This window comes from Anabas testudineus, chromosome 24 (assembly GCF_900324465.2).
Source record: "Anabas testudineus chromosome 24, fAnaTes1.2, whole genome shotgun sequence".
Classification (NCBI taxonomy): domain Eukaryota; kingdom Metazoa; phylum Chordata; class Actinopteri; order Anabantiformes; family Anabantidae; genus Anabas; species Anabas testudineus.
Window position 1 is genome coordinate 17,208,173 of NC_046632.1, and position 16,350 is coordinate 17,224,522.

General features: G+C 41.8%; 2 protein-coding genes across 8 annotated transcripts in view; one reads left to right on the plus strand and one right to left on the minus strand.

The window, feature by feature from the left end:
- angel2 (angel homolog 2 (Drosophila)) overlaps nucleotides 1–16,350 on the plus strand; it is an 18,079-nt gene continuing 1,729 nt past the window's right edge. For 2 of the 5 annotated variants that reach the window (XM_026342018.1, XM_026342023.1), the window contains exons 1-8: nucleotides 1–198; nucleotides 2,248–3,254; nucleotides 3,473–3,693; nucleotides 3,994–4,063; nucleotides 4,278–4,708; nucleotides 4,848–4,983; nucleotides 5,201–5,273; nucleotides 5,407–5,537. In XM_026342018.1, coding sequence (XP_026197803.1) covers nucleotides 23–198; nucleotides 2,248–3,254; nucleotides 3,473–3,693; nucleotides 3,994–4,063; nucleotides 4,278–4,708; nucleotides 4,848–4,983; nucleotides 5,201–5,273; nucleotides 5,407–5,537 — 2,245 coding nt within the window. In that variant the 5' untranslated portion in view covers nucleotides 1–22. Of the gene's footprint in view, nucleotides 199–859; nucleotides 996–1,712; nucleotides 1,793–2,247; nucleotides 3,255–3,472; nucleotides 3,694–3,993; nucleotides 4,064–4,277; nucleotides 4,709–4,847; nucleotides 4,984–5,200; nucleotides 5,274–5,406; nucleotides 5,538–5,926; nucleotides 7,627–16,350 lie in introns of those variants that run through there. The other 3 variants (XM_026342022.1, XM_026342020.1, XM_026342021.1) reach the window with 3 other exon arrangements.
- vash2 (vasohibin 2) overlaps nucleotides 10,883–16,350 on the minus strand; it is a 22,921-nt gene continuing 17,453 nt past the window's right edge. For all 3 annotated transcript variants that reach the window (XM_026342024.1, XM_026342026.1, XM_026342025.1), the window contains exon 9: nucleotides 10,883–15,192. In XM_026342024.1, the coding sequence (XP_026197809.1) occupies nucleotides 15,123–15,192 (70 nt within the window). In that variant the 3' untranslated portion in view covers nucleotides 10,883–15,122. The remainder of the gene's footprint in view (nucleotides 15,193–16,350) is intronic.

The following is a 16,350-nucleotide window of genomic DNA, read 5'->3' on the forward strand; positions in this document are numbered from 1 at the left end:
GTGTGTCCAGCTCCAGGGCTCCATGGTGCAGACCCCCCCTCTTCTCCCAGATGACTGCTGTTCTTTAACCACAAAGCTCATTCGTGATGCACCCTCAGCAGTTTTCCTTTGTGCTTTCGTGACATGGACAAACAGACCCCGTCGCACGTTTGCAGCTGACACCGTTTTCCACCGTCTTCCTCTGAGGTTCGCTTTTACGTAAGTGAACGTTACAATGACCTTTCACGTCGTTTTTGTTCGGTAGCTCATTTGAAACAGAAAGAACCCCGTTGACAGACTCGCTGTAAACTACTGAGCTGTTTTGCTGGATTTAGTCGTAACAATTCGAGATAACTACGTAATAAATCTTCACATTTCAAGATGCTCTCGACGAAACAAGCTAGTTGTGAGCCACGTTTCCAGTCGGGCCAATGTTTTGCCGTACGGAAGTAGTTGTAGTCCGTTGATGAGTTAGTATCATACTATCTAATGCTGGGAGACGGGATGAAAAACTACAAGTTCCAACAAGGCAAAGACAAAAGAGATGCTGCTTTATTCTGTCGTAAATCTTAGAATTACTTTCACTACCAATCCACAGAGAGGTGCATTTGTAAAAGGAAACATGGGAATGAGGAAACTGGGATTTCCTAACACGACTTCTGTTCTTCTGTTATTTTATATTGTAGCAGAATACTGCTGTGTACAGTGTACGTTTTAAAATTATATCTATATTAAATTATATTAAATCTACTTCAAAAGTGTTCGTTGTCAGTTCGTTGAACTGTGTTTTGTAAAACGATCATGGAAAACACAGGTTTAGCCGGTGTCCCTAAAGGCAGCACAGCACCCTCGGCGCTGACTGTGACGTCATATGCTGGGGACAGCTATAGCGGTTTGTTTTGGATTCAGTTGAAACAAAAACAGGTTTAAAACATTTATAATGCTCCTTAATTATAACTTCTTTTTATTCATCGATGCCGAAACATAAACGATGTCATTTCCATCCCCGAGGAGAAGTAAGTTAATGTTAGCTAACTAAATGACGTTAAAAAATAATGAGGAAATTAGAGTTGTGTTTATATTAAATTAGCCTAAAACAACCGGCGTTCGTCGGCTCATTGAAACGAGTGTTGAAATTAAACTAATTGAAACTATTAAACTGACAGTTTAATGGTTAAAACTGATAGTTTAATGGTTAAAACTGATAGTTTAATGGTTTAATAGATGATAGAACCACGGATTGAATTCCAGACACCAGCAACGAGTTCAATTTAAAGTGAGATGGCAACAATTAGCCGCTAGTTATTAGCTAATTAGCAAACTTTGCTCAATTTCTGCTTGTTAAACAAACTTTCAGTTATTAGAAAACGTTTTGTCATCTGTCAGATATAGTAGTATAGATATACTATATAGTTTCTCTGATGTGTATTTTATTAACATTTAAACAGAATATTTCTACATTTACTAGAAATGAAATTAATAACGTTAGTAATTCAAAAGGAAACAATTTTAAAGTAACGAGTAATAAAATCATATCTAGTTTTCTAAAATGTGAAGATTAGCTGCTTAACTCGCCTTTATGTCCTTTAAATCTATTTTTAGAGCAAACAATAAATGAGTTAATCTTATATAAACTTGATTAGTTAATTCTAGCTGTTATAAGTTCTAATGAAATAATTAGTTGTAGTTTGGAAGAGGCCGGTGTGACTTGGACTGTTCTGCTCCCCCTACAGGAATGGTAGGTTCTGATTGCATCAGCTGTGCATGAAGAAGTGTTAGGAGAGTTTCAGTGAGCTCCGTCAGTAAAGTTAGAGTAAGTGTGTTTAACATATCACTATGAATATAGAAATACTAATTTAGTCTCTTTATGCTAATTAGGGACCATTAATGGCAAATGAGCATCTTCAGTGGTAGTCTGTAAATAAATATTCTGAGACTCATTCAGAGGTGAATTGCATCATTGAGTGGTTTTCTGTCAGCTGGACTTTAGATTTTCTAGTATAAACCTTGTTATGGTTTAATGGCTCCAACGTGTGGCAGTGTTATGTATATTGTTAGATTAGTTGTTTAATTTGATCTGTAAAATATTAAAAATTCTCTTTTCAAAGTCACATTTTACTTAAGACGCACAACATCTTAACTATTTTGACAGTCCACAACCTAAAGATGGTCCGTCACATATGGCAAATAAAAGCTGCACTTAGTGAATGTTTGGTGTTTTGCTTGAACAATAGTTTCCATTGGCTTCTTTTCAATCTCTCCCTCCAGCCACCCCATGTTCCTTAGCCAGCTGAGCTCCTCGAGCTCCTCCTTCCTTCCCCGCAGCCATCTCATTCTCTGCCGGGCGGGCTTCAAGAGCAGCACCACCCCCTCCTATCTCCCCCATTTCATCCCAGCTCCTCGTCCATGGTCGTCGGTGCGGGGATTTCCCCCCTGGCACCCTCGACTCCATCACTCCTACCCACCAGCCCAGCAGGTTTTCACCATTAGGACATCACATCATCAGAATATCAACCCTGGTATCTTGAGCGATAGGTGCCGTTCATTCTACACCACTGCCAGCCTCATGACGGAGCTTCCTCACAGGGATAGAGGGCCTCCTTACAAAAGGAGAAAAAGTACAGAGGAGAAGAGGAATGCTGGGGAAAGAGAAGGACACAGAGCAGCAGTAGCAGGGGCGACAGAAAGCAAAGTAAAAGATGGAAGGAGGGAACACCAGCACCAGGATCCCAGCACAAGCAGGCACCCTCAGCCAAATCAACACTTCAGAGACGGAAGTCGACACCGAGGGACAAATGGAGCTGAAAAGGAGGTCAGTAGGGAAACTATTAGAGATAAAGATGTAGAAAGGACTAAATATTGGAATAAAAACAGATCACGAAAAGACAGCACCAGTCATGATGAAACGCAACATAGAAGAAGGACTGAACATCAGCAGGGAGGGTGTAAAGATTCTCAGACTGGAGGATTCAGGACTCAAACCCATAAGTCCAGACCTGAGCAGGATGCAGGTTATATGCAAAAACCCAAACCCAACCCTTGGTTTAAAGACAGGAGTGGAGAGAAGCAGGTGGAGCATCACAGAAACACACGACCGGAAGAAAAGTTACGGGACAAAAGTGGAGATAGAGGACAGGGAAGAGGGTTTCTAACACAACCTAGCAACACTATTCACCCCTCAAACCCGTGGCGGGTAGCTGAAGCCAACAAGCAGCCTCCTCCACCTGGAACTTCTCCACCTGACAGACAACAGGACGAGGCTACACCTGTGAAACGTAAGTTCGCTTAACTTATTAAAAACAATGAATATTGTACTGCATGTTGCTATGACATCTTGAGTTACCGTCTGTGTAGCTTTCGCGTCATTAACATAATTTCTGTCTCCTGTTAAGTAAACCTGCAAACATTGTGCTGTTGTTATCTTCTGTCTGAGCTCAGATCTCCATCCTATTAGTTCTTGGCTTCACCATCTTTCTCACCTTTCTCTCCTCAGCTCTTCAGAGACATTGGGAAACATCTCCTGACTGCAGTGCCTACCCCCAGCCACCAGAGAGCAGCACAGCTTTTGACTTCTCTGTGATGTCCTACAATATCCTGTCTCAGGAGCTGCTGCAGGACAACGTCTACCTGTACAAACACTGTAACCCCTGCATCCTGCCATGGGAGTACAGGCTGCCCAATCTGCTTGCAGAGATCCAGCAGCACGATGCAGATGTGAGTGCACTGGACACTTTCATGATGCTTGTTTGGATAAGATGACTTTTCCTGCAGCATCTTGCATTAGGATATAAAACTCAAAAGGATATGTGATCAATAGTACACGGACACATGCTCATTTAGGAGCTTATAATAGATTTTATTGCATTTCGTAGACTTCTCCAAACTGCAGAGATTCAGATTCAGCACTCATGTTGAAACAGGAAGTGGACAAACACAAACTGTTAAAAAATGTGTAGAACGCTGCATTAAGAAGTCATATTTTACCTTATTTGAGGAACTTTCCATTTTTTCTAGATCCTGTGTCTTCAAGAAGTCCAAGAGGACCACTATGAAAACCAGATTAAACCTGCTCTACAGGCACTAGGTAGTGTGTGTGTGTGTGTGTGTGTGTGTGTGTGTGTGTGTGTGTGTGTGTGTGTGTGTGTGTGTGTGTGTGTGTGTGTGTGTGTGTGTGTGTGTGTGTGTGTGTGTGTGTGTGTGTGTGTGTGTGTGTGTGTGTGTGTGTCTTTATAATATTTATTCCATTTAACATGCACGTGCCGCTGTCTCTGACACACTTATCTAAATGTCTGGCTCAGGTTACCACTGTGAGTATAAGAAGCGAACAGGAAGTAAACCAGACGGCTGTGCCATCATCTTCAAGTCATCTCGCCTCTCCCTCCTTTCCTCTAATCCGGTGGAGTTTTTCCGCCCTGGTGACGCCGTCCTCGACAGGGATAACGTGGGAATGGTTGTCTTGCTGCGGCCTAACACCACCATGGGTCGGTCCGATCCTTCCGCCTTCATCTGTGTTGCAAACACTCACCTCCTCTACAATCCCCGCCGTGGTGACATCAAGTTGTCCCAGCTCGCCATCCTATTGGCTGAGATCAGGCGGTTGTCCCGCCTGCCAGATGGGATGACCAATCCCGTCGTGCTGTGTGGGGATTTTAACTCAACACCCTGGAGTCCACTGTACACCTTCCTGACTACAGGCTGCCTGGAGTACAGAGGACTTCCGACGGGCATGGTGAGACCCTCACGTGTTTCTCGAGGGTCGTAAACTGTTAAATTTGGGTTCATGGCTGTTTATGACATAAAATCAGCAACAGGAATACGTCACTCTGCACTAGTAGAAGAAACAAGAATCAATGTGTTTGTGTGCACAGGTGTCTGGTCAGGAGAACCCCCCCAGAGGTCACCGTCTTCTAACGCCTCCAATCTGGTCTCAGAGTTTGGGAATCAACCATCGGTGTCAGTATGAGAACAAGGACACAGCAGAGTCCTCCCCCACCAGCCCCAGAGGTAGCTTACTGTTGTTTAGACTTATTTAAGTTTTAAGGTTTTATTTCTACTTCATCATCGGAGTTTTGAACTCCGTTAAAGTTTTTCACTTGTGAGTCTAGAAATTCACTTACATTAAACGTCTTGTGAGACTGGTGTTGTTGTCGTTGACCAGATTACGTTCAAACATAGTTTTAGTCTTATTCTGTTGAACCTCATCACTTCCTTCTTCTCTCAGCTGTAGAAGGAGCGATCTCCAACCTGACTGTGGAAGATCTCGCTACCAAAGCTGCTGCTGCTGTTTTGAACAGGTGACAAGTTCCCAGTTATCAGTTGATTCTGACTGTAAAAACGCTCGAGTGCAGCGCTAACAGTGTAAAGTGTGGCCTCAAACAACACACACACACACACACTCTAACTCTGTGTGTGGGCGTCTTTCTTTAGAGCGAAGATTGAGCACGGCCTGAAGCTGCAGTCGTCCTACCAGCACCGCCTGATGCCTGATGGGAGACCTGAGATCACCACCTGTCACTCCCGCACAGCCATAACAGTGGACTACATCCTGTTCACTCCTGGTACTGAGACACACACACACACACACACACACACTGAAATACTTCCTTACTAGTGTATCTTAACTTCTGAAATAGCAGCAGCTTTTTTATGACCTAAATTCTTTCACACTCCTTTTGATTTTATTGAATAAAAGCTTTAAATGAACGTGTGATTAAAGAGAAGATAACTAATAAAACATAAACCCCTCATTTAATATAGAAAATATCTGATCCAAACCAGATGAGTAATCTAATAACCGCTCACACCTGGTTGCTACTCAGACAGTTGTTGTTAAGGGCTGAGACCCACATTTCTTCACTCTCCTACATCTTTTTCTCTCTTTCATTTTTCCTTTTCTCTTCTTTCTTCTTGCCACTCTACACTTTCCCTCTGCCTTCCTCTCTTAAAGAACTGATCACCCCTCCTTCACTTCCTGGTGTCCGGGGCCTCCAGCTGTTGGGCAGGCTGTCATTGGTCGGCATGTCGGACCTGGAGGAAGTTCGCGGCCTGCCCAATGAGCATCACTCGTCTGACCACCTCCCTCTCCTCGCTCGCTTCCGCTTTCAGCACTGACCGGGGGTCGTGGGACAACTGATCCGAGCAGCTCTCGTCTAAAGTGCTAACAGTGCAGCTCAGGAAAGAAGGAAGAGAATAAGATGTGTATTCAACAGCCAACATGAAAATTCAGTTGAAGAAAGAGGACTGGTCTTTTTTTGAGGTGTTGTCTGCAGTAAACGAGTCGGAGAGAGTTTGTTTTTCTGGTACAGCTGTGACGTTCATGATGACCTCCACGGTGCTGCAGTGGAACAAAATATAAAATACTTACATGTATTTAATGTTTTCCAAAAACTCAGATCAACACAGAATCAGTCGTCCTTATGAACACTGGAAGAGGTTTTACTTACTGCAGTACTCATTCTTCTTGACGCCTTCAGATATGTATCTACAGCTGACACGAGGCCTCAGAAGTCTGAGTTTATTAAACCAAATGGATTTTTACATCTATTTAGTAGAAAACCTCCTCTTTGTGTTTTCCTGGTGAATTCTGGACACAAAAAAAGAAGCAACTGCTTTTTGAAAGATATTCAGTTAACGTGACTAATTTAAAAGGCTGAAGCCGTATGTTGCATTACACCGATGGATGACTGTGATCTTCTGTTGGAGGAGTCTTGTAAATACCGTTATTAACGGGAGGATTGATTACACCAAGTAAAACCTGTTCCAGTGTTCACCCGGGCGGCTGAGAGCTGTTTAGAGTCACATTTTAAACCTTTTGAACCTGTTCTTTGAGCTCTGAACATGGATTTTGTTCAAAGTTTGTTTAAAGTCATTGAAAAGTTAAAAGTAAAAACATTGACCCTGAATTGTTAGAAACTATAATGAAAGTGCTACTATTTTCTTTTTATGAACTCTATAATCTGACTAATAATTGATTGTTTTACCAATGTTGAAAACCTCGTTCATATGAGCAGCTTTTGATTCGATCTTTTCTCTTTGACCGTTAAAAAACAACTGAGTTCATTTTGAACAAATCTTAATGTAAAGATTTTACTTGTGTTGTTTTTCCGTCAGGATTTATTTAAGCGTCATGTTTTAAATCTGAATTTCTGAAGATAAAGTGCTGCTGATGACAATAAGTTGCTAACTAAGACAAGTGGAGCCAGTTTTATGTGATGATATGATTTTAGAGAAGAGTAAAGAGGCTGCATTTTAAAACCTGAACAGTTTCCTCGGTATCAGCACCACGGACGTGTTTTACTTTGTATCCACTGTCACCAACAATAAATCAAACACGTACAGAGGGAAACTATTTATCTTCAAATGTAATAATGCATCATAAGAAATAGATCAAATTAATTTATATTATTTTACAAAGAGAGAGAAACTTGAACTTGGTGAACATGTTTCCTGCAGAGTCAGTTACAGGAAGCTGCTTTAGGGAGTTAAAGTCTGTTTTAAGAGAAGATTCATCTGTGCTCATCTTATAAATCTCATAAATCTCCTGCTATAACTTCAGACTTGTACATAATCAGAAATGAGCATGAACAGATATATTTTTGTAAAGAAGTCACCAATTTACAATTTCTAAATAAAGATCATGAGTTTTTACACGTGCCTGCTGGTTGTATGATGTCTACTGTGTTATAATGAACACGTCCAGTATGTAGGTTCTGTGAGGTTAGTTACCACAACACAGACTGTCGGCTTTAATCTGATCCTGGATGAACTGAGCGAAGTGTCCACGTGCAGTTCACTGATGCTCTGTAGGAGTTTGTCTCCCGGTGTGTGTGATGGAGAGCTCAGTCTCTCGCTCCTGTGTGCACTCTCTGTAGACTGTTCTCATGTTTGCTTCCAGAGACAGATGCTGTTGTTGTGCTTCTATAACTGCAGTTGGCTCGTTTTCCTCGTCCATTTGTCACTGGAGAAATAGCTGTTTGAAGCAGGAGGCAGCTGTTTTGTTTCCAGCCCTCGTTCTGCAAGGACTCTGCTGTTTGTCCTCCTCAGCCTGATGGGATGGAGCTGTGTCTTTTTGTTGCTGGTTTTTCAGTCCAGCTGTAAACGGACGTGTCTGTGTTTGTTGTTCTCTAACGGGACGCGCAGGTTTTGGTTTTACTGTTTGTGTGTCGTTCATTTCCTCGTCTCATTGAAACAGGTTGAATCACCTGAGCTCCTGTGTGATGGAAACAGGTGGCTGCACCGTCCACCTCAGATCGGCTCTCACATCTCTTCGTATTCTGCAGAAAGACGCTCGGCTGCATCAGCCCACTGGGCCCGGGTCTCAGGACCTTTGTTTGGGTCATCTCATTTCACTGGAAGTAATACTGGAGCCGGGCTTTTTAGACTAATAAAGCAAACAAGCAGACAATAGGAAGAAGAACGCCTGTTTCAGTTCCTCTTTAATCCTAACACAGGTTTAGTTTAGATAAAAGTAGACTTGTGTAGATTTATATAACTGTTACGTTCTCAGCTTTATGGAGCCGTACAGTGAAGTTCAGGTCACTGTTCAGTGTCTGGATCTCAACTTTACTGTTTCTGTGTTCAGAGAAATGATTTTTAATACTTAATACCAAACAGTCAATACATGATTCTGGAAAACCCGTTAATAGTTTTTTTTACAGTGTGGAATATTTTATATAATAATAATAATAATATAATAATATACTGAACTTACTGAACTTTAGCTGCCGTGACACTACGGAAGTCTTCAGTTTGATATATTCACTTCTTTTTCCACCTTGTTCCTCAGCAGATGAACTTTGCTTTGTTGCCATTGAAATAACTTTGATGTAGTTTTGGGTGGCACAGCTTTGTATTACAGCTACTCACTGAGTATCATACAGTGCAGTGTGATTTTCAGCTTTACTAAATGTATATTCTCATGTAGTCTGAAGTCTGTCTGCTCTCACACTTTTCTTCTTTGTGTTGTTTTGCTGCAGCAAATCAACAGAATTTATCTTGGTGGAGCTTTGAGCTGTTTACTTTCTGAACACTAGGTGGCAGCAGTGGGTTGTGTTCAGCAGTGATGGTGCAGCACAGATAACATGTGACCTTCCAGTAGACCAGGTACTGGACATTAGGATGGATGAAGAGGACGGCAAAGTTTCTGTGGAAGGTTTTTAGTGTGACCTGTTGTCACACTGAGACATTAAATCACCGACCTGTCGTGATGATGACTGGCTCGACTCTCGGTGTCGTGTGGTTGTTTGGACCTTTGTCTGCTCCCTGGATGTTATTTCAGGTTTCTGTGACAAACCCTGCAGCTCCTCCTGTTACTGTTTTATAAATGGCTCCTCTCTCTCTCAAGGTTACACCACAGACGCCTCAGGTGTAGAGACGGGTTTAAAGTGCAGCACAGTGCTTCATTATGTACACTAAGTGTTTCTGTACTGGTGATGACAGGAACGTCTGGTGCACATTAGTCAGGCCTGACATTCAGAAGATATGGAGGAACATCAGAGCTGCAACAGTGAGCCTGTGGAAAACTCATCCACAACTATTTTGACAGATAAAATGTCATCATTTGTTAGTGTTATTAGTAACAGCTGTCAGAGAAAACTATCAAACTAAACTCATTTGTTCAACCCTCAGCTCTTGAGGACAGTTTGCAGACATAGACCTCCACGTCCTTCTTCCACTTCTTGGATTTGTTCTTGTGTTCATCTCCCGACTTGTGCTTTTCAGGCTTGGTTTGTTATTTTGTCTTCAGTGATCCACCAGTAACTGGACCTTCCAGATCCAGGTGTATTCACTCAGATGATCTTTGTTGAGCTGTGACGTCTTGAACCAATTTGCTTCAAGTGACTTTACAGAGGATCAGTACGTTCTATAGAACTGCTGGACATGGATCTGATTTATCTTTCTCGTTGATATTTCCTCTTAAGGACCTTTTCACCTTGTCAGCTCGGTCTCCAGCTTAATCCTCTCAATAGAGATGGAGGTGGAGCTTCACACACACACACACACACACACACACACACACACACTCCTTACATCATCATCATAAGTCATCGACAGAAACTTGCACACACAGCAAGGTGAGCCCCCGCTGTCTTCTAATCCCTAAGCTGCTGCTGCAGAGATGAGAATTGAAGGATTATTTCAGTAAATCTGCTGCCACCATGTGTCTGTCCGACACACACACACACACACACACACACACACACACACACACACAGTCATATCTGCAGTGGAACGTAAGCAGATTATTTTATCAGAAGCCAGGCTGTAGTGTGCTGTATGAAGGAAAAGAGGAACAGCAGTTTTCAAATCGTAGTTTCACGTGTCACTGTAGCTTCGTCGTCGTCTTCTCAGTTTGATTTTCTCCATCAGCCTCCTTCAAATCAAAATCAAAAATATTAATAATAATAATAATATTCATTCACACCATGATTCTGATCAGTGCATCACAGTCCTGTTTCTTTTTCCTTTTGGGAACAACAGCAGCTGATCCCTAACAGAAGGAAGATTGTTTTGTGGGTTTGAACCAGGAACTTTGCAGCAACAAGAATTCTTAGTTCTCTTATATTTTACACCTTTTTCTTCTTCTAACGCTTTCTGGGATGTTTTCACTTTCTCTGTTTACCTGAACTTTCCCTCTCTCCTTCCTCATCTGCAGCCTGAATGTGGCATCGTGGTCGAGCTGTTTGCATCTGAGTGATCAATCCAACCATACGCTGCAGAAATAAACGTGTCGGTGCTGTAAATAGATAATTTGTGGTTCGTTCAGTGGTCTGGTCCTTACTGTTAATGCACAACTAATAGCTCATTTAAATAAACAGTCCTAACAGGCTGCACTTTGTAAAACTCTAGCATCGCTAAATGAAAAAAGTCATTCAGTAATGTGACCGATAAAAGTGCACAGAGGTAAAAACATAGATCTTTTATTAAAAGAACACATGCTGCTACAGTGGTCAATAAAAACTGCTGCTGTAACAGTAGGAGAGTTACAATAATCATACTGACTGAGGGAGGGGGGTCACGTTTTCTCCTACTATTGATCCACAGGAATACGAAACCACACCGTGTTCTCACACAGGGAAAGTGGGAGGAACTGCTGCTCTCACTAAAAATCATATGTCAGGCAGGAATACTGTGCCAGTGTTCAGGGTTTGATCAGCACAGACAGTCTGACTCCTGGTGCTTCGTTAGGTTTAGAACAATGATCTGATTACAGTGACACTGCTGAGGCACTGAAGCTCTTTTAAAATAAAATGATTTCAGGTATAGTCCACATGTTGCTCTGACTTTGGTTTTACTTTCTGTCAGCAGCTGCAGTGCACAAATACAAAATGTTCAGTTTTTTTTTTTTTGGGCCAGCAAAAAGTCTAATTTCTAATTCTAAGCCTCAGGACACTTCAGAAGTGCAATAGTTGTTATCCTGGTGGTGATCAAGTGGTCTAGATTAAAACAGGTAGCAGCATTTGTGCCATAATAAAATGATTGAATGATGTTCGAACATTGGCCTGCAGAGATTTCAAACCACATTTCCATCCAGATGTTTATAATCTGCCAAATGATTTGCTGACTTTAGAACAGACTAGAGCACATTTACCAGGACAGGAGGTTTAGGGCTAAGGTGGAGTTGAGAAACATAGAGTCAGCACTTTAGAAACAAATCAAAGGCCTTCAGAAAAAGCACCTACGAGTGCAACGTGGTGTTTTTGTTTTGTTTTTTTCATTCAAAACCATAGAGTACAATCAAAGAATAGAACTCGACGTCCTGAAGAAACTGATCCAAGAACAGAAAAAACAAAACATATTTAAAAAAACTGAAGAAAACATTCAGTAAGAAATAGTCGAGCACAGAAGTTTTTACTGCGACAGACAGAAACAGGATTCAGTGGCTACGTGAACTTCTCACTGTTTTATGTTGTGTGTTTTTTTGTCTTCATCTGCAGTAACTCAGGTCACAGTTCGTGAGTCTCTGCTGTGTCGAGTTGTTCGTCTCTGTTGTCGGGTAAAATCCACAGAACTGCAGTTGTGATGTTTGTCTTTATCAAGATATGAAAGAACTTTAGGGCCCTTGAACGTCTCCCTCTTTCTTTGTATTGTTCCAAAACTTCATGAACGTTAAAATAAATGCTGGTCAATTCTGAAAAATGTTCTCAGAGTTGTGCACAAAGCGAAGCAGCTCTGTGCTTCAGTTTTTAATGCTAACAAACATTAGGCCTTTAGAAAGTATCCACACGAAGCCTTCAGTACAAATATTAACACGTTGAGCTGGTTTGTTTGAGCCACAGCTGCAGATGTAGCAGCCTCATCTGGCTCCGGTCTGTGGTACGATCTGCTGCTCTGCGTTTCTCACAGCACCTTGAATCAGTGATGCGGCTCAGGCTGGATCTGCAGAGAGAGAAAGCTGCAGGTTCGGGTTGTGGTTGTATGTTGTGGTGAAAAGCTGCTGTCCAGAGCAGACTGATTCTTTGCTCGTGTGTAGATGGAGCTTCAAACTCCTTCCTCCATCGCTTGAACCGTGGAAGACTAAGATTTTAGTTCAGGACGTCACCTGCTCTCTGACACAGCGCGTGCATAGCTTACTGTTAACACGAAGATGTTTGTAGTTCTGAAACATTCAACAACGAGTGAGACAACAATCAAATGACAATACTCAGGTACAATCTGAACAAAGACGTCCACAGTCCTCCAGAGGATTAATGACCAGCCTGTTCGTACAGATCATCGTGGTTTTATTATTTATACTAATTAGAGTTCAATATGTTTAAGTTGCACTGGGATCAGTAAACTACACTCATCGTGTCAGTTAAAAGAGGATCCCATTCCTATTGACGGATATATTCAGGTGTTTAGATGCCATCTGAAACCAGAGATGCTCCCAGAAGTTAAGTATGAACATGTACTGCAGCAGTACTACATACGCTTCAAGTTTCAGGGTCATCACATCCTTCAGAGGCGTTTTAGCTTAGTTCTAACCTCAGTGTCACTTTTGGTGCGGACTTCTTCACATTTGGTTTTGAGTCTTGGGATGACTGTGTGGACAGAAGTGGTCACAGATCAGCTCCGGAGGACTGTTTGCCTTAAACAGAAGTGAGTGATGGAGTTCTCAGTCTGCAGGTTACATTCTGTCGATGTACTAAACATTTAGACACACAGTAAGTTTAGTTGGTCTAACGGCACGTGTTGAAGATCGGTGGTGGATTCAGGTTCTGTTCTGTGTCATAAGAAGTATTAATACTGTTGATATGTCATCTTCTACTGTGTAGAAAACCTCTACACGTATTTGTTCTGTTGTTTCAAGCATTTATCAGAATGGTTCAAATCACCAGATATCATAGCCGACAGGTGATGAGAGATTTCAAGCTTTTGAGCAGTTATTCATCAAAGGCCTCCACAGGAGAATCCTAAAACTAGATCAAACCAGACCAGGTTTCTGGATAATCCTTATGATACAGTGCATACAGTACTGAATGGACTCTCATAGGTCACTTGGTACCAAAGCTACACAGAACAAAATGATGATTCTTTTATCCGCTCTGGGAACTTGAAGTTGTCTCCTGACTTCTTTTGATTTGAATTCACACCTTTACGTTTCAGACTTAATGAATTAAGATCTGTTTTCTAAACATACAGTTCATTTCATATTACAACATGGATCCTGTGAAGATCCCAACCCGACTGTCCTGACTGCCTTTAATAACTGCTGTGTTACAGCCGTCCTGTTGCAGGAATCTTGAATGAGGCTTTGTCACAGAGCGTGCACTCGGCCCATAACATCTGCCTTCTTTGTTTGTCTGAGTGGACAAACTGGCAGCAGCTGAATCAGTGTATTTTCCAGCTGTTTATGCAACAGCTGTGATTGTGGCAGCCAGCTGATCAACACTGTTGGTTTTCTGTGTGAACACATGGGTTTAAAGCAGCAGAGTTACAAAACTCTACTAGTGGTTCCTAAAATGTGAAGGGCTGTTTGTCTGACTTCTTTAAATGTTAACTTTTTGTTTTACACAAGAAAAAAGTTTCTGTTTTCATGTTTAGCATAAAATACTGTGTCCATTAACCTCCTGTCTAACACTAGTGTGGATCTGTCATCGAGTGTTTCCGTTTTGCTGCTGAGATGTTTCTTTGTGACGTTTGGATCAATTGGATAAAAACAGCAGTGGATACGAATACAGTTATGTGTCAACAGAGGGCAGAGGGAAAATAAGAGGGAGGGGGAGACGGGAGGTTTGCCGCAGTGCAAATGATGTTCTGATGTTCTGCAGTGAATCCTCTCTCTGTATCGCTCCCTCGCTTCTCACTCTCATCACTCTCATCATTCTCTCTCTTATGCTTCCTATTCCTCTCTGTCTTTGATTTCCCTGCATACGCCCCCCTCTTTATTCTACACTTGTGTGCTCTGATCAATACACCATGCATAAAGAAGTCTAGTCAGTGAAACTGCTGATGGTTTGGAAGGACTCGGGGAAAGTCAGAGTGTAACTATAACATTACTGCAGGTATGAGAGATTAAAGACTCTTGTTTGTGCCTCAATTCTCTGATTTGGAATTGTGCTATTAAACTGGCACAATCATCGTTTAACAAACCAACCAAAACCAACAGTAACTGAACCTTGAACCTGTGTTTTGTGCAAAGAGAGGCCATCATCTTTTGGCTGGGTTCGGTTTGACAGATTGTATTATTCTTCTCTCTTAACTTCTGTTATTGTCTCTATAACATATGTTCATTGAGGCGTCAGAAACACTGAGCTGCCTCTGCTGATAGGACACGATGGCCCTCAAGCCAGTTAATTGAAATGTAGGAAATCTAGAAACACTTCTGTGCTTGTTCTCAGTCAGAGAAATGGAAATGGTTTTGGTGTATAAAAAATAAAAAAGCAGCTACTCTGTGTTGTGTTGAGGCTGTTGGCAGAGATCCGTTGCTGATCAAGTGAATCCATTGATCCATCTTTAAGTATAAAAACAAGCTTCTTCCTGTTGAGAAAAGGTCTTGTATGTTCATCCATCCTGCCTCAAATCCAACAGAGCTGCGGATGATGTAGGTGGTTCCACTCTTACAAACGCTGGTGGCAGGCAGACGTGTTTGGGTCAGGGTGGTTATGACGTGTGGACGGACACGAGAGGGTTGAAGGTGTCTTGAAGGTGAAGGGAGGGGATCAGATGCGGATCTGGTAGCCGTCGTTGAGAGTGCTGAGCTCTGGAGGTTTCCTCTCCACTGAAGCCGGCCTGAAAGAGATCATAATCACACTGATTATACATTATTATTAAAGATGGCTGAAAGCCAGAGCTGCTGCAGCTTCTGTGAGTATAATTCCTGTTTTTGAGGAAACTGCGTAGTTTTTACTTTTGCACTGATAATGCTGCTCTTGTTATTTTAAGTTTACCAAGTTAAAATGACTTTTGTCTACTTGTTTAAAAAAAAGTTGCAGTTAATAGTTTTGGAGCTTTCAAACTTGGCAAAAAGGCAAAAATAATACTATTGATAATACCTGTGATGAAATGTATTTTGAAATGTAAATGAATGGAGGAACGGAGGGCAGGATTTGTAGGCAGTAGATAGCTACAGATATAGAAGTACAGTACACTGGACCCTTCTCGTACAGACCAGTATAAGGTTTCTGTCAGCTGGTAATATATCAATTACGTAAAAACTTAAATGAATAACTGAAGGGTAAAATGTGGCTGGATAGTGTCGTGATAAGGCTGCTGCGCTCCATGTGGAAGACTGGGGTTCAAACCTTCTTTCAACAGTGATTTCTCCTCAGAACTCTCTCTGGACACATTAAGGAGAAGTGTTGAGGCAGTGTGCTCTTCGGATTGTTTCCTTTCTTGTGTTTCATTTTTTCCTCACTCATGTCACTTCATGTATTTTGTATTTTGAATGGATTTTTTTTGTTTTGTGTGTGTGTGTGTGTGTGTGTGTGTGTGTGTGTGTGTGTACGTGTGTGTGTGTGTGTGTACAGCAGTCGGTGCTGAAACAGCTTCCTTATGCTGCTAAAATAACCTGGTGCTGCTCTCAGCTGTTGAACTGGCAGCAGATTATTACGCTGTCTCTGCTTGAGTCGTCCGTTTGAAGTAGCTACATGTTAAGTGCTCTATGATAACAGTAATAGCTTTTTAAGTAGCACATTCAAGTGGTCTAAAGTGGTAATGTGTCGTTCTGCTGTTCTCTTGACCGTTTAAGCTGTTTTCCTGGACTGAAACAAATGAGTTTTAGGAAGAATAGATTGAACCCTAAAGACAACAGAAGTAGATTTGTGTTTTCACAATGTGCATCTCGTTATCTTCTCTGAAGGAAAAGGTTATTTTTAGAGAAGGCCGGGCTTCTGGTTATGTGCAGTTCTCAGGGAGGGAGCTGTCGATTAAAAAAAAAAACTCCAAATT